We start from the raw sequence: 27,542 nt of genomic DNA on the forward strand, positions 1-27,542 counted from the left end.
ATCTCTCTCAACAGCAATAGGTCATACTATTGGGTGATCCTCCACTTGTACAGCATCTACTGCTACATCAAATCTGAATATTCAGTTGATGCAATTTTGAACTTCACTCCAGCTAACTTTCATTACAAATTATACAAACGAAATTAACCAAATATTTCCAAATATACCTGTATAGTTCATCGCTTCCCCAACGTTTTTTCATGTTCCAGCGTATTTGACTCCATAGCCACACAGTTGACCAACCATAACCTCAGCCTTACCACTGAAATTACCATTAAGGGTGACTTTAACGTCCATAATATCGAATGATTATTGCATTCTGCCAGGACTGATGGTACTAGTCTAGAATGCGGGCTGTTTGCAGAATTGTTTTATCTCATACAAAGGGCAAAACAACCAACCAGAGTATCAGATAATCCTGACCATACCGCCTATCTCTTGGACCAATCCCTGACAAATAACCCAGATCAGTACAAGGTAGAGTTACTCTCACCGCTTGAACCCTCCGACCACAATCTCATCAAAGCCTCATTAGTCAGTTGTGCTAAACCTCCCCATTCTGAACCACTCAGGGTGACCAGGTGGCACTTTGATAGGGCAAACTGGGATTGATTTAGAAATTATCTTGCTGATATTCCATGGCAGGCTTTCTTCACTATTGACATCAATTCTACCCAGTCCCACATTGATGACTTAATTCAAGCTGGTATGGAATTGTTCATATCCAGTGAACAATTTACTAAAATATTGCACTGCCAAAACTGGTTTAACAGCAACTGTGCCAGAGCAATGACCCAAATGTCTTTAGCATATAACTTAATTAAAATAAATAAAACATCTGAATCTTTCAGTTAATTTAGAATTGCTGGAAACCAGGCAAAAGCATTAATAAATCCCGTTCAATCAAACTTTCTTCACAACCAAGCATCTAAAGTATAATAATCCTAATAGAAAAAAAAAAAATGGCCAACTCTCAACTCCTTCAATAAAAACTAACAAGTGATCACTCATTCCCCCAATGAAATATTCTGATAACCCTTGCTGAAAAGCGAACAATCTTGTAAATAATCTTGTACTTTAGAGGAAGTCAGTCAGAACGTCCCTGTACTACAACTTGACCCTCCCGAAATTGCATCACTTAAGGTACAAACTAGATACGAAAAATCCATCCTAGACAGTTTACCAACCAACAATGCTCCAGAATCAAAAAGAATTCCTCTAGTCGTTTTGAAAAAGTGTTCACCAGAACTTGCTACTGCTCTGTCTAAATTATTCTGACCATGCAGGCGTAGTTTTTTAATCCATAACCCTTCGAAAGAAGCCAATATCCAACCAATTCCGAAGAAAGGAAGTTTCTCTGACCCCTCTGATTACAAATAGCAATCACATCCTCTCTTGATAAAATATTTGAGATTGTAATTAATAGCTCATTGTTAAATATCTTGAATCCAACAACGTAATTATTAACAGACACTGTGGTTTTCGCTATGAAAGATCCACTGCCGATATACTCAATCTCTTGAGTCATCAGTCAATATACCAACAAGGAAAACCCATGCTGTAGCCGGTGATATGAGGCGCTCCATGGAGGAAGGGCTTAATTGCCAAAATGACATTTTGAGTTAAGAGGTACCTGTGGAGTCACATGGAGAGACAGGCTGACAAATGAGGATTAGGAGGAATACACTGAGGTGGTTTGGCCATGTGGAGAGGGTGGAATGTGAAAGACTGACGAAGAGAGTGTATGTGAGTGAGGTGGAGGGGGGGAGGGGGAGGCCGAGGATGAGATGGAGGGATGAGGTGGAGAGGTATATATGAGTTGGGAGTAGGGCAGTGAAATGGCGAGGGACAGGGCGACGTGGAAGCGATTTGTTTGTGGCCATCCTGAACGGGATTGAGGCGTCTGACAATAGATCGATAGATAGATAGACCTTTTGAGATAATAGCATTTGAAAGTTTGAAAGATAATAATTCAGCAATACCCGCACTGATTTCGTTGGTTTTGGTCTTAAAAAATAGTTTCAGTTAACGCCTACTTGGGTTGTCAAGTTCATGTTGCCATCATATATATATATATATATATATATATATATATATATATATATATATATATAATTTTTATTTAAGTTAGTGCCCCTCCCCGTAAAACTAACTCAAAGTCAAATGGCCACCCCTTACGGGATTATGGCGTCTGGCAATAGTTAGATAGATAGGAAGGTGCTTCACAACAAAAAACATTATAAATTTGCCAAAACTGGTCTAAACGAAAGATTGTTATGTGTATTGTTAAGAAAATGCCACGTTAGATGTTAGTTATAATGAGTAACTGTACCAAAAAATAAACTTAAAATTATGGATGACATCGCTCTCTGCCCCATCACAGCGAGATACAAGCTGTGAGGAAAGGAATATTATTATCATATAATTAATTTTATAGTACTCACCAACACAGAAGTCCTGATGATGCTTGAGTGAGTGGTTGGTCGGTGGGGGGATAGGGTGTTAATAGAAGTGGAGGAGACCGTCATCTGGATCGATCTTCTCACCACTAAGCTTAGCTTGTGCCCGTTTCCAAGAGCTAGGATTGCACACACACTTCCTAGCACGTCCTCGCTGTGGTGAAACATCAGGAGATAGGCTTGAACCCTCCATAATTGCAAAAAGCAGTAATAATGCCAAAAAAGTTCAATCCTGTGGACAACAGGCGTTGTCGGTGCCGAGGTAACACAAACACTGCTGAGGGTCGGTAGATGCCCGGCCCTGCTACGTGCTTATTGGGGGCTCAACTTACAGTACACACAGCACTGATTCACACGTAAGCCATTCCTCCACTAAAAATCTAAGCCGAGTGGAAGTGCATTTTGGGTATACAATGTTCGAGTTAGGGTGTCTATTTATGGGTTTTCTAATTTGTTGTCAGGGCGTATATCCATACGACTGGGGCAAGAAACTGAACTTTAAGGTCGGATGAAAATGCTGGTGCATGTAACTCAAAATGGCCGATTTGGTGGATACACTTTCCCTCCATGGAGTGCCTCATATTTCTAAAGCTTTTTGTCCCCGTGTGGCACTGTTCCCTGCTATTCAAACTCCCTGGCTATGGCCTATCATCTTTAGCTCCACTGATTTCATCATATCTCGGCAACAAAAAGATAAGAGTAAAAATAGATGATGCATATTCCAATTTCCAGTCGATTTATACCGGCGTGCCACAAGGATCGATCCTGGCTCCAGCCCTATTCTTGATGCACAGTAATGATCTCTTATCTATCACCCATAATCCCATTCACTATTATGCAGATGACTCGACACTTCATAGTTCCTTCACACCTAAACACCCCTTCACAAAGATTAATATCACTTACTCAAAACTCAGTACAGAAATCTCCATTTATTAAGACTTATCTGAGATCACTGAATAGGGACAAAATAACACTTCATTTATTCCTAGGAAAGCCAAATATATACAATTTATTAATAGACAAATATTGTCTGACTCCTATCTTACCTTCAGAGGTACAAATATTCCTATCTCTAAGTGTATTGAAAATCTTGGTGTTTCACTTAAACAATATCCTCAGCTAAACCTCTTATTTTAGATCACATGCTAAAACCACTTTAAAGAAACATGGATTATTGTACAGAATCCGTATTTCTTCACTGAGGAGCAGTGAGCTATAATTAAAGTTCTTTGGACTCTCAGCTGGAATATTGCTCACCCTTGTGGAGTGGATGTGGAGAGGTTGCATAAAACTACTTGACAAAATTCGGAACAAAGCTGTGGGAATCATTAATAACCTTAAAATTACAAATAATCTTCCTTCCCTAAAAGTAAGAAGGAATGTTGCCTCCCTTACATTCTTTTACAGATACTTTTATGGCATATGCTCAGACGAAGTTGTATCCATTGTGTCACCTCTCCTCGCCTTCCCCCATGTTACATGGATATCTGGTACCGCTCATGACTGGACTGTCACACTGCCCTATTGCAGAAATTTTGCTTATCAGAATTGTTTGATTCCCCAAACTGCATCACTATGGAATCCACTTCCCCAGGATAGATTCCCCCCAAACTTCAACCTTTAGCACTTCAAGTCCAACTCTTACAGACTTTTTAATGGATGTAGGACATCTGTAATCTGGTTTATGTATTACTTATTTAACTTGCTTTTGCTACCTCTCTTCATCTTCTGTGAAAAAAAAAATATGATCCAAATCAGATCAAAACTGTTGTGATTATTTTCTTCATCTATGGACATACTGGTCGAACTTTGATGCTACCCCGTGACCTTCATATTTAACTGTTCTCAAATCCCTCAGCCTATTCTCAGAGTCTGACGTAATTTGGTTACACAAACAGTTTACGTTGAGCTTAACATTTGACGTATTATTTCCAGAAACAATAAGTGTATCCCTTGACCGACCTTCAACCCTTCTAACAAGTATGACTGAGATTGGTTGAAATCTGTGTGACTTTTTATTAACACTGACAAGGGTCATATCTTGTCCTTGCCCTGTGGCCTCTACCTTTGACTGACTGATTGGTCTCTAAATTGAATCCAGTTCTATTCCTTGACCTTTACTTCTATCACAAAGCTTGGTATAAATCAGTAAAAAAAAAAAAAAATTGACCTTTACCTTGACTTTAGGTCTATTCCTCCCAGATCTACTCCTTGTCCGTCCCTTTACCCTAAGTCTACTAATACTAAGTCAGATCACTTCCATTTAAAACGGGTTCAACCTGGCGCAGGGGGCGGAGCATCGGCGTGACGTCAGCTGGCACGAAACCGAAGTTCAGTTGACGCTTGACCATTGTGGTGAGTGGATGTATGCTGCACTCTCCAGATCATGACACATTTTCAGTCCGAAGTGAGGGAAGGGACTGAAATGTGTGAGGGAAGGTATGGGGGTGTGAGGGAAGGAGTAAGGGTGTGAGGGAACCTACTGCTATGTTGTACGGTTAAACGAGTCCTCACTTCTTCCCCTTCTTCGTTTTCCCTTATTATAAATGTTTAATTTGAGTCTGCCCTTTTATACATTTTCTGTTACTTAAGCCGACTGACGTCACACACAAGCCACGCCTCCCTGCGCCCTGAGGGAAAGTGAACCGACTTGGTATTAGTACAGTAGACTTAGCCTTTGCCCTTACACCAACTTCGGCTGAAATAAGCTGCAAACTGTTGGTTTTGTTAACAAACATTCACACAAGTCGAATACTAGCTTTGCTTGTGACCTTGATCTTTCATTGGCTGTTCTTAAAATTGTCACTGCATTCTTTCATCAGCCTCAGTCATTTCCAAAAATTTCATCAAAAATAAAATGTGATTTTTGCTATGATAATATATGTTAGTCCTGTGGTCTTGACCTTTGAACTACTGTTCTAAGAAACAAACCATTTCTATATTTGCTGGTACTCTAATTATCGACCATGTCTGATTAAGGTTAGTTAAACACAAGATAGAATAACATTGTTAAAACACACACACACACACACACACACACACACACACACACACACACACATACATGTGCGCCACTAAAATACATAACACGCATTCTTGCTCTAAGACAGGTCGTAGTTAAAAAACATATGTGTGTGGTCGTTCAGGACACCATTAACTTAAACTACAAGACACACTGTGTAGTTATAAGATTTTTACAATACATCCATTGATTCTCGACACAACTTTCCCGCATCTGTCAATCTGATCTTTCCTGAGGACCGGCAGTGTTTCATTTCACATCAGGCTTCAGTACTGTTAATCCTGCCATCACATCAGCACAGGATGGACGTCTTGGTGGAATGTAAGAAGAACACAAAACATCGACATTGCACTAAACGTCACATTTTTAGTCATTCTCATATCACCTCCAGAATGGAGTCCAAACTGTTAGGTATTATTTATCAGTATACAACAAGTGGCATTGCAAATCATCCCAAAACACATCGAACAGCGTGATAGCAATGTAGCTCACGATGGAGATAACTACAAATTTCAGTAATCTAGACAATTTCCTTAAGTTATTGGTCACCACGAATATAATCATTCAAACGCGATATCTATCGATGATAACTGGAAAATACTAAGAATAAATGACAATATATCAGTATGAACAGATTTCGTATAGGTATGATCACTGACGCCTCCCTTAAAAGGCACATATATAATCGTTTGTATGCCTTCCTTCTTTCAGTATTTGGCTTATGTGAAAGTTTTCGCTACACTCAACGTAAGTATATTGTAAAAAAAAAATGATCAACCTGGAGGGTGCGGAGATGTGATTTCCTGGTTTAAAAGACTATGATGGGCAATTGTCTATTGTATGCCTGTCATCCACAGACGATCTGTTATGGATTAGAAGTTCTTGTTGTGATGGTACTGCAGCCTCCCCAGATTTTGTCAGATAGGGACGTATCCTTAATGATGAGCTTAGATACATAATCTGTTAGACCCGCCAGTACCGTGGCGATATTTCAGTTTATTCTTGTCATCCCCAAATGATTTTTGACAGTTTATGAAGGACCGCATTAACTGAGGTGTTGTTGGGAGTCGAGATTTAATAACTAAAGTCAGTTGGGAAAATGGATAATGATCTGGGTTTACCTTTATTAATAAAGAAGGAGAATGGTGGTGAGTCAGCCAGGTGAGGGACAAGGATGGCAAGGTGGTATACCTGTAGTAACAAGGCCAGCGGGAATCATATTTGCAAGTGCTGTTGAGTCAGGCCAAGTATGAGACGGGGGTAGTAGCCTGGTGAACCTGTTGTGACAAGGCTGGTAGGAATCATATAGGCAGGTGGTGGTAAGTCAAATCAGATGTGAGACGAGAGTGGTAGGCTAGTGCACCTGTAGTGACAAGGCTATCGGGAATCATATAGGCAGGTGGTGGTGATTCAGGTCAGGTATGAGTCAGGGGTGGCAGGCTGGTGAACTTGTAGCGACAGGGCCAGCGGGAATCAATGTCGTGGATTGGGATGATCTCTTCTGAAGGACGCTCACCAGACAGCTCATCCCGTACCTGATGAACAAGAAGAGGAGTACTATGATTTTTGCCTAGCACCTGCAGGATGGTCAAAAAAAGAGATGGTATTTTGCTCTTTCACAATGTCCCCTTTCATCACGATCCTTACCAGCTAATTTCCAGTATGTCCCCCCTTGTACTGCCGGGTGATATATGACAAAGGAGGGAAACACTGTGGAAATACGTTTGTTCGAACAGTGTGACTGGATTGAGAATACAATTCAGGCTTCTCCAGTTGCAAGTGGATATGTGCACTACCTGCTCATCCCTTCATGTGGTGACATATCACGTTAGTTTGGGAAATATCTTAAATACTACGAAGAATTACTGTGTGAAACATTGAACTTATATAAATAGTAGAAAAATGTTTAATCCCTTCCTTATTGAAAAGTCGTTTGTATTACACTGGGGGAAAAAAAAATTATAAAGTAAATGTTATGATGCAGACACAACAAATACACAGAAACAAGAGAGAATTTAGAATGAAAGAAGACTCGGAATTCTATGCTCAATATTACATTCCATTAGCTACATAGGTTTTGTATGTCATGTGGAAGGCAGTAATGGGAATAAAACTCTGAATCTCATCCCATCCCAAATGTTCTCTTATTTCTTTCCTTTTCACATCACTTGTTTGTGTACATCCCCCCCCCCCTCATGTCTTACTAATCATTTTAGAATAAATAATTCGTGTTTCTCGTTTGTGACTTATGTATGGAAACATGCTGCCAAATACACATTAGCTGTATTGTAAAACGGCTTTTTACAGAAAGATAATTGTTACTGTGATTTCTAATAAACTGTTACCGCGACTTGCGATACAGTATATGGTAAAGGAAGTTAGGTGTTTGAATATGGCGGGTTTGTGGTGGCTGAAGGCTTGCTGAGCCAAATTGGAGGCGAGAGTCAGCATGGGTAATAAGTAGTAGGTGAGCACGTGTTAAGCAAATTTGTGACTGTTCTTGAAAGAAATTGGGTGATACGTATCCTGGTTTCTATTGAGAGGAGTTACTTTGGCTGGGATTGAGCAGTGAATCCTTTTCCAAGAGTCTGTGGCTGGCACTGGGCTGAGTGTGTGTGACGGTGGAAAATAGTGGCCGAAACAGGAGATTCGAGGGATTGTCCCCATTGAGACAAAACAGTTGTGACACAGAGAGATATTAGGGTCTGGCACAATGGATGAGGAGCTCGTTGTGATGGGGATGTTAAAGTAAAATGGTTTAGTATGTGTGATTCATCAGGTAAGATGTTGTGGAAAGGTATTTGCTCTTTGTATCTAACTGAAGGAGAAGGGTTTTGCGTACTGGGTTACTTAGTGGGCTGGGTTTAAGTGGGAAAGTGGACACCTGGCTAAGTGTTTTGGCAGGGAGGGGTATTACTTTAGAAATAAGGAGTATTGTTTTGTGTTCAAACCCCTGCTGTTCATTTTATGGTAAAAGTGAATCTTTCTCTTTAACACAAGATAGAATTGAGTTATGTACCCAATTTTCCCATTTTTTCTTGTGTATTTATGGTGCTGATACTCCCTGAATTTAAACTAAGCAGCCATTGTCCGTATCTGAAGGAGGTGAACCACGGGACACCTCACCTCATTACAGAAATGGTAGCGAAGCATAGTTAAACCTGAAACCCTGGGTTAATCATAACATAACACTCCTGTTTGGGTTCAGTAAAATAGAAGGCATGGAGAACAATGTGTTCATAGCACAGGGAAGGATTCACGCCTAGATGTTCCAATGGACGAGGGAAGGGGGGAGGCTAAGCCAGATGTTCCTAAATGTAACAAATCTGTTGGCACTTATAGTGGCAGAGTTAGGACTTATAGTGGCAGAGTTAGGACAACAGGTATCTGGCCAGTTAGGGTCCAATGGCATTGTTCTCTCTAGGTCAGTTCTCACAATATGGAAAATTTCTGGTGAGCTAAATTACGCCGGCATTTATAGGATTGGGTGAAGAATGCAGTTGAGATCTTGGAACAGGTAGGCCTGCAAAGGCAGGAGGCAGTGACGCATCTATGTGGCGTTTTTAAACGACTGGTGTTAACACGCGTGCATAATAGTTGGATTAGCACTCCAGAGATGTTTGGTTGTTTGAAGAAGGTGTTTGGGAAGCAGTTAAATTACATAGAGCTGAAGCAACAGCTGTAAGAGAGGACCTAAACGCCACAGAAAGCATTTGTGGAATATGCTGATGTGTTGTAGAAAATAGAGGGGAGAATGCAGAGGGTACGACAAAGGCAGACAGAGGAAACTATGTAGCTATTCCAAACTTGGTTTTGTTGTAATCAGAGGGACTAGAAGATTGCAGTAAACCTGCAGAGGTGGTATGAAGAACAACCAAGGGTATACTGGGTTGCCCTGATTCAGAGAGCAAATGACATGGTGGGAGAAGTGGAGCGAATCCACAGGGAGGAAAGAGAGTTATTCAAGGAAGGGTGTCTTTGTCGCCATGTGTTTTGTGTAGACAGCTGGGGCATCACGGATATCAATGTGCCAGGTTTAAGAATCCTGTATTGGCTGGGAAATGGGCAAACCTTGAGAGATGTGGGTGGTCCTCATGGTGGCTTCATGTCCTAACTGTAGGGAGAGATGTACACAGTGAGGCAGACCATGTGTGAGTGAGAGATAAACCAAACGTATTTGGGAGATACCTAGAATTTGTGTATCAAATTAACGGGATGTCTGTGGGGGCTATAGCCAATTCATGAGTGGAAATCAGTCTGATGAAAGAAGCTTGGTATAGGGAGCATCTTGTTCCAAAACAGGGGATAAAGTATGCAATGGATGCTCTGATTGCTAAGGCTAGTGGGGTTGAGAGTCCCAGTGCTGAGTATGTTTCACTGGATGAGGAAGTGGAAGCCATCAAGAACTGTGGAGTGTTTGTGAGGGAAGTTAGTATGGTAGGGGGAGTAGTCCATAGAACATGATTACCTTTCCTGATAGGGATGAATGTCTTGGGGGAGCTGGTAACCAGCTGGCGGAGTATTCTTGGAAGTAAGGTGCAACCTGATCAGAGAGTGTGGTAAGTTAAGTTTGCTTGTGCTGTGGTGGCTAGGCTAAAGTTGCTCCAACAGTCCTTGGGTTGGCTGTGGTGCAGCCAGCCCAGGACCTCATTATCCCAGGAGGCACACGAAGAGTATTCTAGGTGTCTGTGCCTAGTTTAAAAGAGGTCGACACTGACAGTGTGATGTCGAAGCCATTATTGAGAGAGGGTGAGTATTGAGTTCCTGAGGGTGCCTGTGTTTTCCAAAGTTACACCAGTGACATCAGATATAGAGGATGGTTAACCACGGCCAGTGTAGGGGGGAAAGACATGAAGCTTAGGCCATAACGGAAAATTGCCAAGGTGCCAAATGGGCCTGAAGTCCGGAAGTTCCGAGTTGGTGCCCAAACTACTGAGGAACCAGTCACACCCGAGGTATCAAAGGAGTTTGAGCAGCACTGAAGACTGGAGGTAGAGGAAGTACGATAAGAACTCGGGCTGGCTTCAGAAATTAGATCAGTTACTATATCAGTACCAAAGTGTGTTTGCAGAAATGGAGCAAAAATTTGGATGTGCTACCGGGGCAGAGCATGAAGCACAGCTGAATGTAATGTGTTAATTAGGTTACCATATAGGCATATCCTCTCCCACTTGGATGACAGAGGTGAATGCACACGTGAAATGGTCGTTAGAGTAGGGCAGTGATTGGGGAGTGCACCAACCTATATACAGCTCTGTTAGCTCTGGTGAGGAAGAAGGATGGTGTACTGAGAATGCGTGAAAATTACTATTTGCTAAATGCAATAACCATAAAGGATGCCTTCCCATTGCCTACAGTCCAGGACACTTTAAATGCACTAGCTGGAGCACAATATTTGTCCTCATTTGATCTGGCTGCCGGTTATCATCAGAATAAAGTAAGAGAGAGGGATCGGTCAAAGACTGCCTTTGTGAAAACCTTTGGACACTTCCAGTTTGTTACAGTAGGTGCTCGATGGGGTTTGACTAACAGTCATGTGACATTTCAGAGATTTATGTAGTATGTGTTCAGTGATCAAACATTTGTTACCTTGTTAGATCACCGGGATGAATTACCGATCTTCAGCCAAAGTATTGAGGATCACCTGGAAAAGGTGGAGCAGATGCTGGAGTTCTTGATGAAGTATTGCTTAAAGTTAAAGCCATCAAAGTACCACATTTTGAAACGTTAAGTAAGGTTTATAATATCTTTGAATGACATTAGCACAGATCCTCAAAAAAGGAGTGGCCGGTGCCTCATACAGTGAGGGACGTGAGGGTGTTTGTGGCTTTCTGCTTCCTTTATATGGGGAAGGAGGCTCATTGCTAGATTTGCTACGCTGGCTGCACCACCACATGCTCTCATGAGTCATTCCCGGTCCAGCATCGGTAGCAGCAACATCTCCTGCCTAGCCATGCCTTCTTCAATTCACTCGGCCTATGACCCGTCGAGGGGGGCCTCCTTGGGCAGTGAGGAGCCTAGCAGCACGCAGACCATCGTGGGCATCATGAAGTGGTACAACGTGAAGGCGGGGTACGGATTCATTAGGCGCCAGGACACTGGCGCCGATGTTTTTGTGCACCATCTGGTGATTGCTGTTCCCACTTCATGACGTCTACGGCGCTCACTAGGCGAGGGTGAGACAGTCGAATTCCACCTCCACCAGACGCCAAAGGGTCCTGTGGCCAGGGACGTCACCGGGCCAGGGGGTGCTGCTGTACAAGGCTCTGCCTATGCACAGCAGCGCCCCACGTCTCAGAGGCGCCGGAAACTGGATCCTAGTCGTCCTGGTGAAGTGGAAACGATTGTCACCATGTGCATCGCGATGGCGAAGGCTTTCTGTGGTGGTGACAAGGAGGTGCTGCTCGCCCTTCTCCCCCTTATTTTCGAGAAGAACGGGCTGCCGCACCTTGCTATCCCACAGAGTTTCGCCCATGGTGCACGTTCTGCCCTTCGTCAGGAGCGTCGCGGCCCTACACTGCAGCCTCTCTATCCCCGCCGAACACCACGGAAAAGGCTGCAGCTTAGTGCTCCTCTAAACAGGAGAACTGCCTCCTCTGCCACCGTGCCTGCTTCACTCACGCATCAAGTAAATGAGCAAACCACTGCCACTACTCACCACCCACCATCAGCAGCTGAGGAGGAGAGGGCCCCCTCTCCCGTCCCTTTCATCCAGGACGTGGAAGTCCCTCCCCCTCAGCCCCCTACGCCTCCTGCTGAAGTTTTATCGACCGCCGAAGATGACATCCCATCAGAGCCCACGAAAAAGAAGAAGAGGAAGGGGAAGAAACGACGTTCTCCACCTGTCGCCATGGAGACTGACCACCCCACGTCTCCACCCCCCGCCTCTTCCTCCTCCACGGTTCCTCAGAGAGTCCTGGACCAGCTTCCTCCTCTGCCTGACAGCATTCGTGCCTACCTTGAGTCGCTGTTGCATGATGAGTTGCTCCAACAACAGGACTGCTACGTGGAGGATAACTTCGCGGATGTTGTCGATTTAGTCTTCTGACTTCACGCTGGGATATTCCGAGACGAATGTCGCGATTGTCTCCTCACAACCGGCCAGACACACCCTGACGATGTAGCTGCTATCGCCTTTATCGTGACGGCATTAATGAAGGGTACTGCCTCACGCTAGTTGCCCCTTACAACCTATATTCAGCAGCTGCCTTACGATCTTTTTCCTGCCCTCACCGCTCTTCCTCGTCCGCCACTGTCGCCTGTGTTTTGCTCTCATTCGGGAGCTTAGTTTTCCTGCCTATTTCTCTGATGGGCTCTCATGTTTGCCCGTGTCCCCACCTCTGTTGTGGGGCAAATATTTACAAACAAACAAATCTCATGAGTGGTGAGTCAAAGGCAATCGTTGCTGAAGAATGGGGTACAGCAGATGCTGGAGCATTTGAACAGTTAAAGGATGGTATAAGCCCACATACTGAAAAGTGCCGACTGCACCAAACACTTCATTGTAGAGGTCAATGGGAGTCTTGAGGGTTTGGGAGCTGCCGTGCCTAAAGAACATGAGGGAAAACTGCACCCAGTTGTTTTTGCAAGTCGGAGTTGAAAAGACCAGAGCGAAATATAGGCAAACACAGCTTCAAGGAGAAGACTGTTGGCATCAAGTGGGCGGTGAACGAGCAGCTCAAGAATTATTTAGCTGGGAGTAAGTCAGTTATGTTCAGAGATGACAACCCCTAGGCACACCTTCAGATTGCAGATTTGGAGGTATGGGGAGTCGTGGTTAGGTGACTTGAATTGATAAAATTTTTGGTGACATATCACCCAGGAATGAAGAATATCAATGCAGATGGGCTGTCCAAGGAGCCACATCAAGTAATTTCAGTGGGTGATGAGGAAGACCCCAGGAGAATGTGGGCAAAGGGAAAGTGACCCTTTTCAGTGTGTGGGATAGGGGAAGCCAGGGTCAGGTGAGGGACGCTCAGAAATCTTGAAATCTTGCTCTGTAGTGGAATCTTTTTCGTCATATTTAGTGAGGAAGTTGAGCCACACGAGGCTGAAGGCCCAACTGCAGTTATCTGAATTTCAGCAGCTGTGGACAATAAGGAAGTTGTCGATCATGAGGTATGATGCGGTCTCCTGGAGAGAGTCTGCAACAGGGTTAGGCCAGTGGAAACCTATTCTGCATGTGGGGGAACATAATTATGTGCTGGGCACTGAGCATTAACAATGGGGCCATCTGGAAGTGGCTAGACCTACGGCATACTTTGGAACCGTTTCTTTTCCCCGGGGTTTTATGAGCACATCAAGGAACATACTGCATGATGTAAAAGCTGTGCGATGGAGGAGGAGGAAGTTGTATGACCAAAAACAATGTAAGAACACTGGCAGCTAGCAGACCATGGCAGGTAGTTGCCATGGGTTGGTGGTGACAGATGTGCCCAGTGAAGTTGTTTTAGCTTTCCCAACAGAGCCAGATTGCCAGGACAGCTGCAAGGATTTTATTGGAGATATTCCATAGGCTTGGTAGTCCAGAGAGAATCTACAACACCGAGATAGGAATTTCGAAGGGCAGTTGGTGCTAGAACAATGTAAGTGCGACCACACTGACGAACCCTTAAAAAAATATATACATATCGCCCTCAGGGGAATGGCACTAGTTCAATCAAACGCAGAGTGGGATGTTGGCAACTCTCAGTATTGAGCAAAGAGGACACTGACCTCGGTTTCTGTCAAGTTTGGCAGCCATTAACAATAGTACCTCGCATCAGGTGACAGGGTTCTTCTTATCTCACTCCTTGGAATTTGGTGTGAAACTGCATCTTTCCTTCAAAATGTTCAGTGTGGAAACAAAAGAGGATGCTAGCACCCACGAAAAGTGGATTGGAAAGTTAAGGGAAACCCAGCAGGCAGCTCAGAAAGCAGCTAAAAGGAACATTCAGTGATATCATGAGAGTAATAGAAGGAAATGGCAAGAGATGACGAAGTCACCACCATTGAAGTTGGGCTAATAGGTACTCCTACGAGACCATTATGTAGTGGGATGGAACAAGATTCAGCCAAAATATGTAGAAAAGGTGGGTTGTGATCGAGTTGTTGGATGAAGTTAGTGGGGTGTATCATGTGCATCTGGAAGGTGAATCACGGCAGGATAAGGTGTTGCATCGGAATCTACATCAAATGTGATGCCAGAACTAGGAGCCACACCAGAAGAGGGACCTTATGATATGGTGGACGTATGGTACCAGACACGGCTGAGGTACTGCAGTGATTTGGGCCTACATTCCACCGTCCTTCTCCTGAGCCTGAAGGGAGTGAGAGGAACAGTCAGTCCATTCAGGAGAACAGCAGTGATCCTGCTAGACAGTATGGAAGCAGAGACGAGGACTTGACATCCAGTTAGAGAGCTGTGTACGGCAATGAAGAGATGCAGGAAGACGGGGGTGAAAGAATGGCTGGGCCTGGTGTAAGCAGTGAGTCCCGTGAGCAGAAGCTACTAAGGCATTCCGAAGGATCACAGATCGAAGTAGTAACAGGAAGTCAAAGTGAATTGCATGTGGGGAGTGTGATCATGGGGTATGCTCAAAGTTTCATGGATTGTGTGTAATAAGGGAAGTGAAGTATTTTAATCTGGTGGTTTGAAGCTGGTAGAGGGCATACTATATCAGGTTGGAGGTGGGAGATGGCAAAGAAAAATTGTAGCGGGGTGGCTCATGGTTCTCCAAAATTTGCCGTGATTTAAGCATGTATGTCACTGCGTAAGACGAAAAAAATGGAGTAATAAGCAATAAAATACGTACCGAGAATTTCACCAAGAGCAGTTACATCGGCTGGGATTGAGAAACTAGATCCTTTCCCCAAAGACTTTGGCTGGTGCCAGGTTGAATGTGTGTGTGTAAGTGGGGGATGGTGGCTGAAGCAGTGGGTTCGAGGGGATGCCCAAGGGTTGGCGTGGTTGGACAGGAGGCAGAGAGGACCCCGATAGGTTGTCTTAATCATTGAGTCAACAGTGTGAAATGGTGGAGGCGCAGCTGAGAAAATAAAAAATGTTGTGGCACCGAGAGGAATTGGTGTCTAGCAGAGGGGAGAGCCGAGCTCGTGGCGAACAGGATATTTCAAGTTAAATGGTTTAATAATGCATGGGATACAATAGTCAGGATATCATTGAAAGCGGCTTACTTTTAATGTATATATCGTGGAAGGAGGGTTTTGTGTACTGGATTTCATAGTGGGCTGAGGTTAAAGTAGGGAAAGTGAGCACCTGCCTAAATGTATTGGTAGGACGGTATCAATTTCGAAATAAGGAATATGGTTTTGTTTGGATTAACTGAAACTAAATTGAGAGGTGAGAGTGTGAGGGAATGGGAGTATGGATGGGGTATATGTGCAGAGTAGGTGAGAATGAGAGGGCAAAAGAAGGAGTGTGTATTGTTGTGAGGAACAGATGGAAGGAGAATATAAGAGAGTATGGACCAGTTGGCTTAAGGATTGTGTGGGTAAGATTGAAAGTTGGCCTACAAGTGTGGGCGATTGAGTGCGTGTATGTGCCAATGCAAGATCGTGCAAGCAGAGTGAGAGAAGAGTTCTGGACAAATGTAGAGGTGTGCATAGAAAAGTTTGAAAGGAATGAGAGAGTGTTTTTAATTGGTGATATGAATGGTAAAGTAGAGAATGTGAAGGTGGTTGGAATAGTTGGTGAGTGGGGTGTGCCTGCTGAGATAGATGAGAATAGCAGTGCTTTAGTGGACATTTGTGCCAGGAGGGGGTTGGTGATAGCCAATACCCTCTTCAGGTACAAAATGATCCACAGGTATACATGGCGAGTGATGAGAAGAATGGGTGGTGAATTGAATGAAAGGAAGGCACTGATTGATTATGTGTGTGCATGAAAGGATGCGAAGATTTGTAATGGATGCAAGAGCATATAGAGGTTGGGGGAGTGGACTGTGGTCAGAATCAAGATCCAAGTAAAATGGAGAAATAAAAGAAGGGAAGGACGGGAGGAAGGAGTAGATGCAAGGAGAGTGGAAAGGTTACAAGAGGATGAGAAAAAGGCAGAATATAAGAGAGAAGTAGGGGAATGATTGGGTAAATATGGATTGGAGCAGATGGGGGACGTGGAAGGTGTGTGCAAGATATTCACAGAAGAAATATATGCAGCATGTGAGGTGGTGTGTGGGGTGAAGAGAAGACGAAAGGGGATGCAAGGACCAGCATGGTGGAATGAATAGGTGAGACAGGCTGTGGCACAAAATAAAAAATCATATAATGAATGAATGAGAAATACGGGCGTGGAAGAAGTTGAGAGATGGAAGAGAGAGTTATATGCAGAAAGGAAGAGAGAAGTGAAAAGATTATTAAGGGAGAGTAAGAAGAGAGTGGATGAGGAATTAGGAAGGAATTTGAGTGTAAAGTGGAAGGCCTGTAAGAAAACGTTCTGGAAAGAGATAAAGAGAGTTAGACAGAGCTGCAGTGAAGTTAGATGGGGAGTGAAATATAGAAATGGTAGATTACTAGTGGAGAAGGGAGAAGAAGTGAGCAGATGGAGAGAACACTTTAAGGAATTGTTGAACATAGAGAATGAACAATGCGAGTATAAGTGGCTGGGGAATGGCTGGGAGAAGAAGGGAGGTGAGAAGACTGGAAGAAATCAGTAGGATGGAAGTTGTGGAAGCAATGAAGAAAGTCAAAATGGGGAAAGCCCCAGGAATTGATGAAGTGTGTGGCGAAATGCTGAAGCATGGGGGAGAGATAGTAGTAGAATGGATGTGGAAGATGTGCAGATTGGCCTGGGAGGAAGGTAGAGTCCCAGAGGATTTGAAGTCAGGTATAATTATTCCCTGGTACAAAGGAAAAGGGGGAAAAGAAGTGTGTGGTAATCATAGGGGTATTTGTCTTCTTAGTGTAATAGGAAAAGTATATGGTAGGATACTTATAGACAAAGTTAGGGAAATAACACAGGAATTAGTTGAAGAAGAACAGGGAGGTTTTAGGAAGGGCAGAGGTTGTGTAGATCAGATATTCATTCTAAGACCTTCAGTGGAAAAGTTTTTAGAGAAGGGAAAGAAGTTGTATGCGGCCTTCATGGAGTTGGAGAAAGGATATGACAGGGTGGATAGACAAGGATTGTGAAAAGTATTAGGGATATGTGGAGTAGATGGGACTTTGTTGAATGCCGCGAAGAGTATATATGAGGGTGCTAAGGCTGCAGTGCGTGTGGATAGTGAACTCTTTGAAGGTTAGGTTGAAACAGGGATGTGTCATGTCTCCATGGTTGTTCAGTCTGTACATGGATGGGATTATAAAAGAGATACAAGGTAGGACAGTGGATGTTGGAGTGGCCCTAACGAGAGAGTGCAGTGTGTAGAAACTCCCTGTACTGTTGTATGCAAATGGTACTGTGTTGTTAAGTGAAGACGAAGGGGAGCTGGAAGGATTGGTGGATGAGTTTGAGAGAGCGGGTAAGAAACGGAATCTAAAGGTGAATGTAGGGAAGAGTAAAGTTATGGTCTTCGAGAGAAGTGAAGTCAGTGAGTGAACAATGAAGTTGGATGATGAGGAAGTGGAAAATGGGAGTACGTTTAAGTACTTGGGTAGTGTGATGAGTACGGATGGAAGTTGGGAAGGTAAAGAACTTGAAAGGGTACAACAAGGAAGAAAGGTTGCTGGTTCCTGGAATGCAGTGATAAGAAACAGAGAAGTGAGCATGGAAGTGAAATAGTGTGATAACGTATGGAAGTGAAGCTTGGACCTTGTTGGAGAGACACAAGTCAAGAGTGAGAGAAGAGGAAATGAGTTATTTGAGAGATACATGTGAAGTCACATGGAGAGACAGACCGACAAAGGAGCGTTGTGGTGTGGATATGGATGTGATAGGAAGCGTTAGGAGAAACACACTGAGGTGGTTTGGCCATGTGGAGAGAATGGAGAGTGAGAGACTGACGAGAGTGTATGTGAGGGAGGGGGAGGGGGAGAGAGGGAGGGGGAGACCAAGGATGAGATGGAGGGATGGAGTGGAGAGGTATATGAGGGGGGGGAAGTGAACTGGGAGCAGGGCAGTGAAATGGCGGGGGATAGGGCGACATGGAGGCGATTTGTTTGTGGCCACCCCTTACGGGATTAAGGCGTCTGGCAATAGATAGATAGATAGGTAGATTTGTGTACATTCAGTTCTGTTCAGCTTGTGCCAAAGGAGGTCTTACTTAAACAATAAGGAGGATTTAGTTTTGTACCCATTTTACATGTTTTTTTTACTATCCATTTCTGATGCTGTTACACCCAGTAATTAAGGTCTAATAATTAACACTTTAAACCTAAGCAGGACTCTTTGTCTGTATTTGAGGGAGGTGAGACTTGGGGGACCCTCTGCCACGTTGGGAGGGACACCACCTAATTACAAGTATGTATCGCTCAAAGAAGTATCCATACTATAGTGACGCAAGCCATTTTGATACAACAGACGACGAAATATCGATTACCGTCACTGGTCAAATCGCTCTACTCATTGTGGAATCCTGCGTTCACATGAGAAAGAATACTTTTTTTGAGCTACAGTACAATGAAACATTTAACTATGATGATCGCTACCGTGACCACCGATACAGTATACGAAAAATCTTACTTGGACTGGAACAACAAGAATCCACAGAGATTTTCATATCCGAGAAATCTGAGTGCTTTAGAATGTTTTTAGGCTGTACCTCGCATACTATATCTCCAGTGCTGCTCTAAATATGTATGAGGAAACATCCGCATATTATTAGGAAGCGCTTTTGTTGTGTAACACGCTTGTGTACGTCTTTCCATTTTGAAGTTACGACTGATGCTGAAAGAGAGAAAGAAGAAAGAATAATTTCGATATTTTTGCAACCCAATGTCTCGGCTCCTATGAAGGTTAGTGGGGCTCTGTAAGCAACTTTGCCTTTTTATAGCAAAAGTATTTTAGTTTCTTTGATTAAAGACGGGCTTCATGGGCTTTTCGGTGCGTGAGCCTCTTTCCTAGAGACATATCATTTTAACCTGGGTAATTCCTACTTAGTAAGTGTTGCTGCGCTTTTTTGTTATCAGCAGATGAGTGCATTCTCTTTAGGATAGTTTTTTTTTTTTTTTTTTTCCCCAAGTCATCTGGATACGTCATCATTGACCCTTCACCTCCCGTAATCTGAAATTAATCACTTGGCATTAGCATGGATGTAATAAGAAATACTTGTATTATACTGTAGGGGGTAAGGAAATAGGGAAACATTATATAATTTACCTTATATCATTTACCCCCACCAGGAGATATATGCTTTACTCCACGTTTGTTTGTTTGTTTGTTTGTTTGTTTGTCTGTCTGTCTGTTAGCAGGATTACTCAAAAAGTTATGAACAGACTTTGATGAAATTTTTCATGGGGTAGGGTATGGCCCAATGAATAATCGATAAGATTTTGGTTGTGATCCGGAATTATTTGCTTGATTGTTCACACCATACCTCCAAAAGTTCTCAATGAATTTCAACGAAATTTTGTGGAGGGGTGTACCATGGACGAAAAGAGAGTATTAAATTTGGGAGCGGATCCGGATCCGGATCAGGATCTTGCCTCACAGTAACTCCAAAAGTTCTCTGTGAATCTCAATGAAATTTAATGGAAGGAGTGGACCATGAGCCAAGAAAGAATCGATTAAATTTGGGGCCGGATCCGGATCCGGATCCGGCATTGGCGGAGGTATGCGTTCTCTGCGTGCTGCTCAAGTTACCATATACAATTGCCAAACATAGTTTCTTCTCACCCTTGAATCGCACTGCATTGTGGAGTAAAGTCGTACACAGTTTCACACTGAGCGAATGTTTACGAGTATTATCCAGTGTTAGATTGCACAAGGAAGTTTGCACTGACACGGCTCCACCTGCGGTGTAGAATAGCTTCCAACCACCAAAGTGACATCTGTTGTGAAACTCTGGCTACATTTTTTTCTCCTACCATCATTAGTGGTAACAGAGTACGCAGAAACAATGGTTGTCGAATGTACAGTCGAGTGCACGATTCACTGAGCGTCTGGCATGTCATGGCTATGATTAGAATTGTAGTAATTAGTAAAATTCCATTGAGAAAGAGAGTCTAACTGTGTATTGCGATCACTGGTTGGCTCACTGAAACCTGAACAATTGGTTTCCGTTTAGTGTATATTTAGAATAATTTACGCAGATAACTTGTGCTAGTATCTTATTACTTTCGAATATAATTTGGAGTAAATAGTTTTGAACCCTGCACCACAACAGGTCTAATCATATCATTGATAACTAAGAGAAAATTATCCAGGTACCTGGTGGCATCCGGCTAACCTCAGATGCAGCTCGTCTGAGGTTGAAATGATACGAATGCAACAGGAGGGGCACTCAGTGGAGCCCATGTTTCCGAAGGGCAACGTAAGTTCCAAACCACTCCTCATAATGGGCTAGGTTTTCTCATCATTGATTAGGGTTTCGCAAACAGAGTTTTCCGGATTCAGAATTAGTAATACGATCCGGATCGGTCCTAAAAGCTATTCGCTTATTCCCTGGGACATGGGCTATCTACCCACCTAATCTGGTCCAAATCTATCTTTTAGTTTTTGAGTAATCCTGCTAACAGACACACAAACAAACAAACATGGGTGAAAACATAGTCTCTTTGTTGGAGAGAATAATAATAATAAAATAGTTGCTTTACTCCATTCTTTAGTATGTATTTCACTTCCAATTACTGTTACATAATAGAATTATGACGATTCTTGTCCAATAGTATTCTCCATCCATCTATCATCCATTTTTTTTTCCTTTTAGGAGGAAAAGGACCCGGGCTAGGCTACTAAGTCCTGACATTTTAGAGAAGGACGACCAGCTCACTCGTCCCAGAGTGGCATTATGTATGAGATACACCCCAATATTCCCTAGCACGGATACCCTCAGAAGCACCATCCAGTTGAAGTGCCTTAACCCATTACACCGCCGGGCATCAGTTGGTTATAGGGCTACCAATCTGCCTAGTCCATACTTGCCTGTGTTACAGAAAGCCAGTGGTGGTAGGCGGTAGCGACCAGGATCCATTCATTTGATGCAGTGCTGCCTACTTCTTACTTCACCTAAATTATTCATTTATTGCGTCTACCCTCTCCTTTTCCAGTTTCTCTCAACCTTGCGGTCAATTTCTATTACTCTTCTTTTCATTTCAGGTGATTCTGCACTGAGTGAGAAGTCTAATAGCTTCCTGTCAACAAAGACATTTTTTTCATAATGTGTGTTGTATCAATATAATGGGGTGATGTGGAGCCTATTGCGGAGAAATGCAAATGCGGCTCCACCTGGAAACCAAACCTCCAAAGCTTTCTCAGCACCTCACTATGGTGAGGCACTGTCTACCAAAAGGGAACATCGGTTCACAGCACTGGAACGATCTGCAGGGACAGTTGCTTGCCTTTGGTTGATGGCCCTGCTCGGCCGGACATTAACAAGGAGCCAGTGGCTATTCATTCAGTGTAGTCACCTGAATGCTGGATTTCCTCGAAAGAGTGGATGTTGCGCTCCTCCACTTACCCGCATGTTTTTCTCACATATGAATATTAAATGAAATGATCACATACATTCATGCGGAGTGAGCGAGGTATTATATAAACCACCAAGCAGTGTCTGTTGAGTAGTGAGGAAGTCCCATTCCAGCCTTCACGACTACACTCGTACCTCCTCCCTCTCCCTCTCCCTCTCTCACTCTGACTGGAGAGAAATTAATGTGTTATAGGGGAAGAAAGGGCAGCTGTTAACCTTGATGCCTCTATAAGACCTCTTCCCTACAGGGATGATTTCCCTGGCAGCATGCATAATGTACACTTCCTGTTTCAAGCAAGCTACAGAAGGTGACCGCAGAAGATAGTCCATGGGCGTATACAGTCGCACCCTGTTACATGTCGGTCATACACGCCTCACACATTGTCATCTGGAAGGGAAGGCCCCCTCCTTATTGTGAAGACTGTTTGGTCCCACTGGCTGTGCAGCACCTAGTTCTTGTGTGTCCCAATCTAGCTGATGCTTCCCGTCCATATCTCTCTGGGTTTTGGTTGGGAGATAGGTCTTACCTTCTCTCCTCAGTCCTTGGAGAGACGTGACTGAGGGGAAGAGAGACATTTTTTGTTGAGGAAGCAGACTTGCTCTGTCGCTTTATTTTCCATGTATAGCTTTAACTGTTCTTGTTTTTTTATGCTTAGCATTATCGTGTGTCCTTAATGTAGTATATAAATCTTACATTAGGTTACTATTTTCATTTGTGCCATATTTTACATTATGTATATATGTATAGGTATCTATTATTTCCATCTGCGATCTACTTTTATCCTTTTTGTACGGCGACAGTGACATCTCGTTATGCTGTCACGGTCTTTTTAATGTAATTCTCTCTCTCTCTCTCTCTCTCTCTGACAAAGGGGACGATGGGATTTGATAATTCAACGTGAAGCTTCACTCAGTCCATGTGTGGTTCAATTAAACCATCGACTAAGGCAATATTGCACTGCAAAGCACTATCCTCTCTGGAAGCCTCGTTCGAAATTGCTTATCTTAACACTCCCAAATGTCATTAAATTGACTACTTAGGCCATTCGGTTAAAGGCCTTAATACTCACCAGTCACTAAGCCTCTTGGTGGAGGCATTGTCAAGTACAGAGGTGAGATAATGGGTATTTTCGCCTAGTCCCTATTGGCTGGGTGGTGTTCGGGCCTGCGAAGCGGCACTGACCAGAGCTTGGTTCCCCGGCAAAGCAAGCTATTTGTATTCGGTTTCATCATTCACTTCACTTAATGTCATCATCGTGTCTCTGTGACTCGCTAATTCGCCGGTGGACAGCTTGTAAAGTGCTAAAATGGAGTGGCTATCACATGGGAGGGATTTTTAGACACAGCGAAATCATAAATAATGAAAGAAAAGCAATCAGGAGCCGAATGCTAATCGCTCTCCAGAATATACTGTTGGCCAAGTTACAAGCGCGGGGGACCAAGGGCCGACTTCCCCCAAGAGGGGGGGACCAAGCGGCGGCGCCCTTCCCGAGGGGACCGGGGGGCGTCGCCCCAGCCGAGGGGGGCAGGGCCCCCCCGGGGGGGAAGGACTGTAGGGCAGCATCTCCCCTAGGGGGCCAGGGAGCTGCGCGCCTCAGGGGGCCTCTGTGGGGGGGGGTCGGAAGATTTTGCCTATATCTTTATATCCTGAAGTTTTCATGTTGATAGCTCAAGCCGTTCATGGTATATATTGGTGCCAAAGGCGGCTGATTAGTTGACCTTTGGCAGCCATTTTAGTGACCTTGACCTTGACCCCGAATGCCCATTTTCGAACTCGTCCAAGATTTTGGCCATATCTTGATACACTGAAGGTTTCATGTTGATAGTTCAAGCCGTTCATGAAATATAATGGGAGCGCACACACACACACACACACACACACACACACACACACACACACACACAGAGAGGCAGGCAAAAACATTATCGCTCGCACTGGTAACGGCGGGTGATAAATATAACCCTCACGTCGATGGCAGTGTATGACCAGGAACTGTCAGTCTCTGACCCCCTCCCTCCATGTGCGTGTACAGTACACATCGGCCAGAGGTTATGGATAATTATCAGCCGCGATAACAAAGCCGCTATTGTTTTCAATTTGTCTGTATGTGTGTCTGTCTGTTAGCACGAGAACTTCACAACTGCTCAAGATCTCATCATAAAATTTTACAGGTGTGTAGTAGGGGAAAAAATAGACCACGAGTTTGAAAATCGTGAAAGTAGGTAAAGGTCTGTGTGACTGTTATCATGACAACTTTGCAACCGCTGAAGATATCATCACAAAATTTTACAGGTGTGTAGTAGGGATGAAAATCTACGACTGTTGTTTTCTGTGTGTCTGTGTGCCTGTTAGCACGGTAACTTCGCAACCGGTCAAAATATATCGCAAAATTTTACAGGTGTGTAATTGGGATGAAAATCTCCTGCGAGTTCGAAATTGGTGAAAGTAGGTCAAGGTTTGTGTGTCTTTTACCACGATAACTCTGAAACCGATCAAGAAGTCATCACAAAACTTTACAAATGTGTAGTAGGGATTAAAATCTCCTACGAGTTCGAAATTGGCGAAAGTTGGTCAAGGTCGAGGTCATACTCCGAGGCGCGCTAGATATGTATCGGCTCGCGGTTAGTATCATTCCCCCATTGGGGGGGGGGGCCCTCTGGTAAAAAAAGAAAAACACACAGCAAGAGTTTCGTCATTCCATTTTGTAACATAATCTAGAAGTGAAATAAATACAAAAATAAGGAGTAAAGCAATTCCTGTACAGTATATCATTGCATTTGTGTCATTTTACACTCTGCCGAGCTGTTACTGAAGTCGGCAGGACGCCATCAGCTACTTAGAAAATTTTCTCACAGTCGTCGACATTAGCATAACTGAACCAATTATGGTATATGATCGATAATTACTTATTCCTATTTCTGTATGATACAAATAATTTACCAAAACAAATAAATTATTAGTGTAAAATAATTTAAAGAAAAACATTGATTCAATATACTCTAGTTGCAAACCTCTTGTAGTGAATTCAGTTAGCCCATCAGTGATCACCAAACACCGTGAGATGCTCTTCATTCATGGAACTTTACAGCTTGACATTGGAAACAACTGGATGATGCCACAATCTCTAGAAGAGTTCAGGGAATCCTAAACTCAACTGTGCATACAGTAAGGTGTGGCTGCTGTAGCTCAATGCAAAACTGATCTTCGTAAGGAATGGATGCTCCACTGGGCATTTCCTTTACCTGCATTTTTCTTCATATGGAATAATTTTTCTGTTCATATAATGCTTATTAACATTAAAACAACACCAATAAATATATATATCAAATCCATCAGTCCATCCATACTTACATACATACATAAAATACAGTGTTTTCCATGATGACAACTTGATTTACTTTTTCACTTTGCAGGTCCAAATCTGCTGAAGAAGTTAGAAAGAGTAGCTGTTAACTCTCTCACTTACAGGGGTTTCAACTCTGTCTGGTTGTCATGCAATCCTTTATTGCCCCAGTAGGAGTGTAGGGGCCCGGAGCTAGGCAGCTTAGTCAAGATATCACTGGAAAGAGTCAGCAGTTGTTTCCACCTGAGCGATATTACTTGGGCAACAAACCACAACCATTCCTCGGGTGTAAATCCGTAAGTGCCACATCCCTAACACACTTGACCACCAGGCGTCCAACTGGTTCTATGGTTATCGCCCACTGTAGTAACTTGTTTCTTGGGCTACATGACTTGTCACTCAATGTAGAGTCACTTGAGGGCACCACTTATATCATGTGTGATGAAGGAGCATGCCTCCCCACCCCCACCCCTAGAGATGAAATGAGTATAATATAGAAGGCATCATCTCAGTTAAAGAGGTAAGTTGTGATATGTATAACACATAGCTATACAAGAGACACAAACCCTCTCTAGCCATCAAGAATACGATCCTTTGCTTTGGTCATAACAGTAACGCAACTCAGAGCATACAATGGGAAAATGTATAAGACTTCCCGGCGCCGGCGAAGGAAGTCATTATAGCAAATCAGTGGGTCCCAAGGCCGTTATATTAAACCTGAGAGGGTGAACGTGTATCCAAGCCCAAGGTTTAGATGGGCATTTTAGAAAGCCGGGATAAACGTAAGGCGTATCTGGCTTCTCCATTCCACGACTTAGTATTTCCTCTAATGATTCGTGTAAGACTAACTGTATCTGATGACTATAAATGTTCCATAAATACTGCCATAACATTGGGTTTCCAAGCATTCTCTCCCTCTGTATATACGCAGTAGAAAATAACGCTCACTTGAGCATCACATCCCACATCAGAATAGACAGTACTACCATACCTATTTCCTTACATGGATCTCCACTTCTATTTCATCCGTTTCAATCTGCTCAAAACAATACGAAACGAGGCCAACGCATATTAGAATCCTCCACATCTTTCACAGAAACTTGGAAAACAGGGTGGTGTAAGGAGAACAATGTATATGAGTAACACTACAAGCAAAAGCCGTGAAGAGCCAAGATGGCTATATTACTGTAGGCAGGGGTCCGACAAAGACAGTGTCAGGGATGAAAAATGGAAGAAGAAGAAGAAGAAGAAGAAGAAAACTAACGTACCGGTAGATGTGATGCACATTACAAGGGGTGGATCTTGTATGTAATATTGTTGTTGTGGATTGACTCTCCCACAGCCTTTGTGAAACTGATATAATGAGGTAATACCATTTAGTGAGAGTTGCTTAGCCCGAGGTGTGTGGCTTGGAATACTGAAGGTGTGGGTGATGTGTGAATGTACTGTACATAAATACATTATTTCACTCGGAATTTGGATAATATTTTCAGTAGGCTTTATGTTTACTCCTACTGTTTTTCCATGTTATACGCATCATTCATAATACCATGTTATGGCTGCTGCTGATGATAATGACGTTCATACTGCCCTGGCTTGCCTCACATGCCTGGCATGCATCACAGACTGACCTACCTTACACTCCTGACCTGCCTCACATGTCTGACCTCCCCTAGATGCCTGACCAACCTCACATATCTGACCTGCCCTAGGTGCCTGACCTGCCTCACATGTCTGACCTGCCCTAGATGCCTGACCTGCCTTACATGTCTGACCTGCCCTAGATGCCTGACCTGCCTCACATGTCTGACCTGCCTCACATGTCTGACCTGCCTCACATGCCTGGTCTTCCTCACATGCCTGGTTGCCTCACCTGCTCAGCTCTGGCCAAGACCCGCAACAGATTTAGACCTGCCAGCTTCTTCAGGTCCTGCAGAGACCAGGTGGCATCTCTGAGCAGTTCAGCGAACAGTAGTGGGTAACAGGTGACGTCAGGCAGGTCCTTTGGTGTGCTGGGACGGGAGGCAAAGTAAAAGGTTAATAGTTTATAACAGTAATGGGTAACAGGTGACGTCAGGCAGGTCCTTTGGTGTCTGGGGCGGGAGGCAAAGTAAGAAGTTAAATGGGTAGAGCATCCAATTATATTGTATCCAGA

At 43.5% G+C, this 27,542-nt stretch overlaps 1 protein-coding gene across 1 annotated transcript in view; it reads right to left on the reverse strand.

Annotated features, from left to right (window-relative positions):
• Positions 1-6,591: 6,591 nt before the first annotated feature.
• LOC145398283 (dipeptidase 2-like) overlaps positions 6,592-27,542 on the reverse strand; it is a 105,935-nt gene continuing 84,984 nt past the window's right edge. The window contains exons 10-11 of the mRNA XM_080271179.1: positions 27,261-27,399; positions 6,592-7,019 (exon numbers count right to left, since the gene is read on the reverse strand). Of these exons, the coding sequence (XP_080127305.1) occupies positions 6,900-7,019; positions 27,261-27,399 (259 nt within the window). The 3' untranslated portion in view covers positions 6,592-6,899. The remainder of the gene's footprint in view (positions 7,020-27,260; positions 27,400-27,542) is intronic.

This window comes from Coenobita brevimanus, chromosome 45 (assembly GCF_032717465.1).
Source record: "Coenobita brevimanus isolate Jiangsu-jjx chromosome 45, ASM3271746v2, whole genome shotgun sequence".
Classification (NCBI taxonomy): Eukaryota; Metazoa; Arthropoda; class Malacostraca; order Decapoda; family Coenobitidae; genus Coenobita; species Coenobita brevimanus.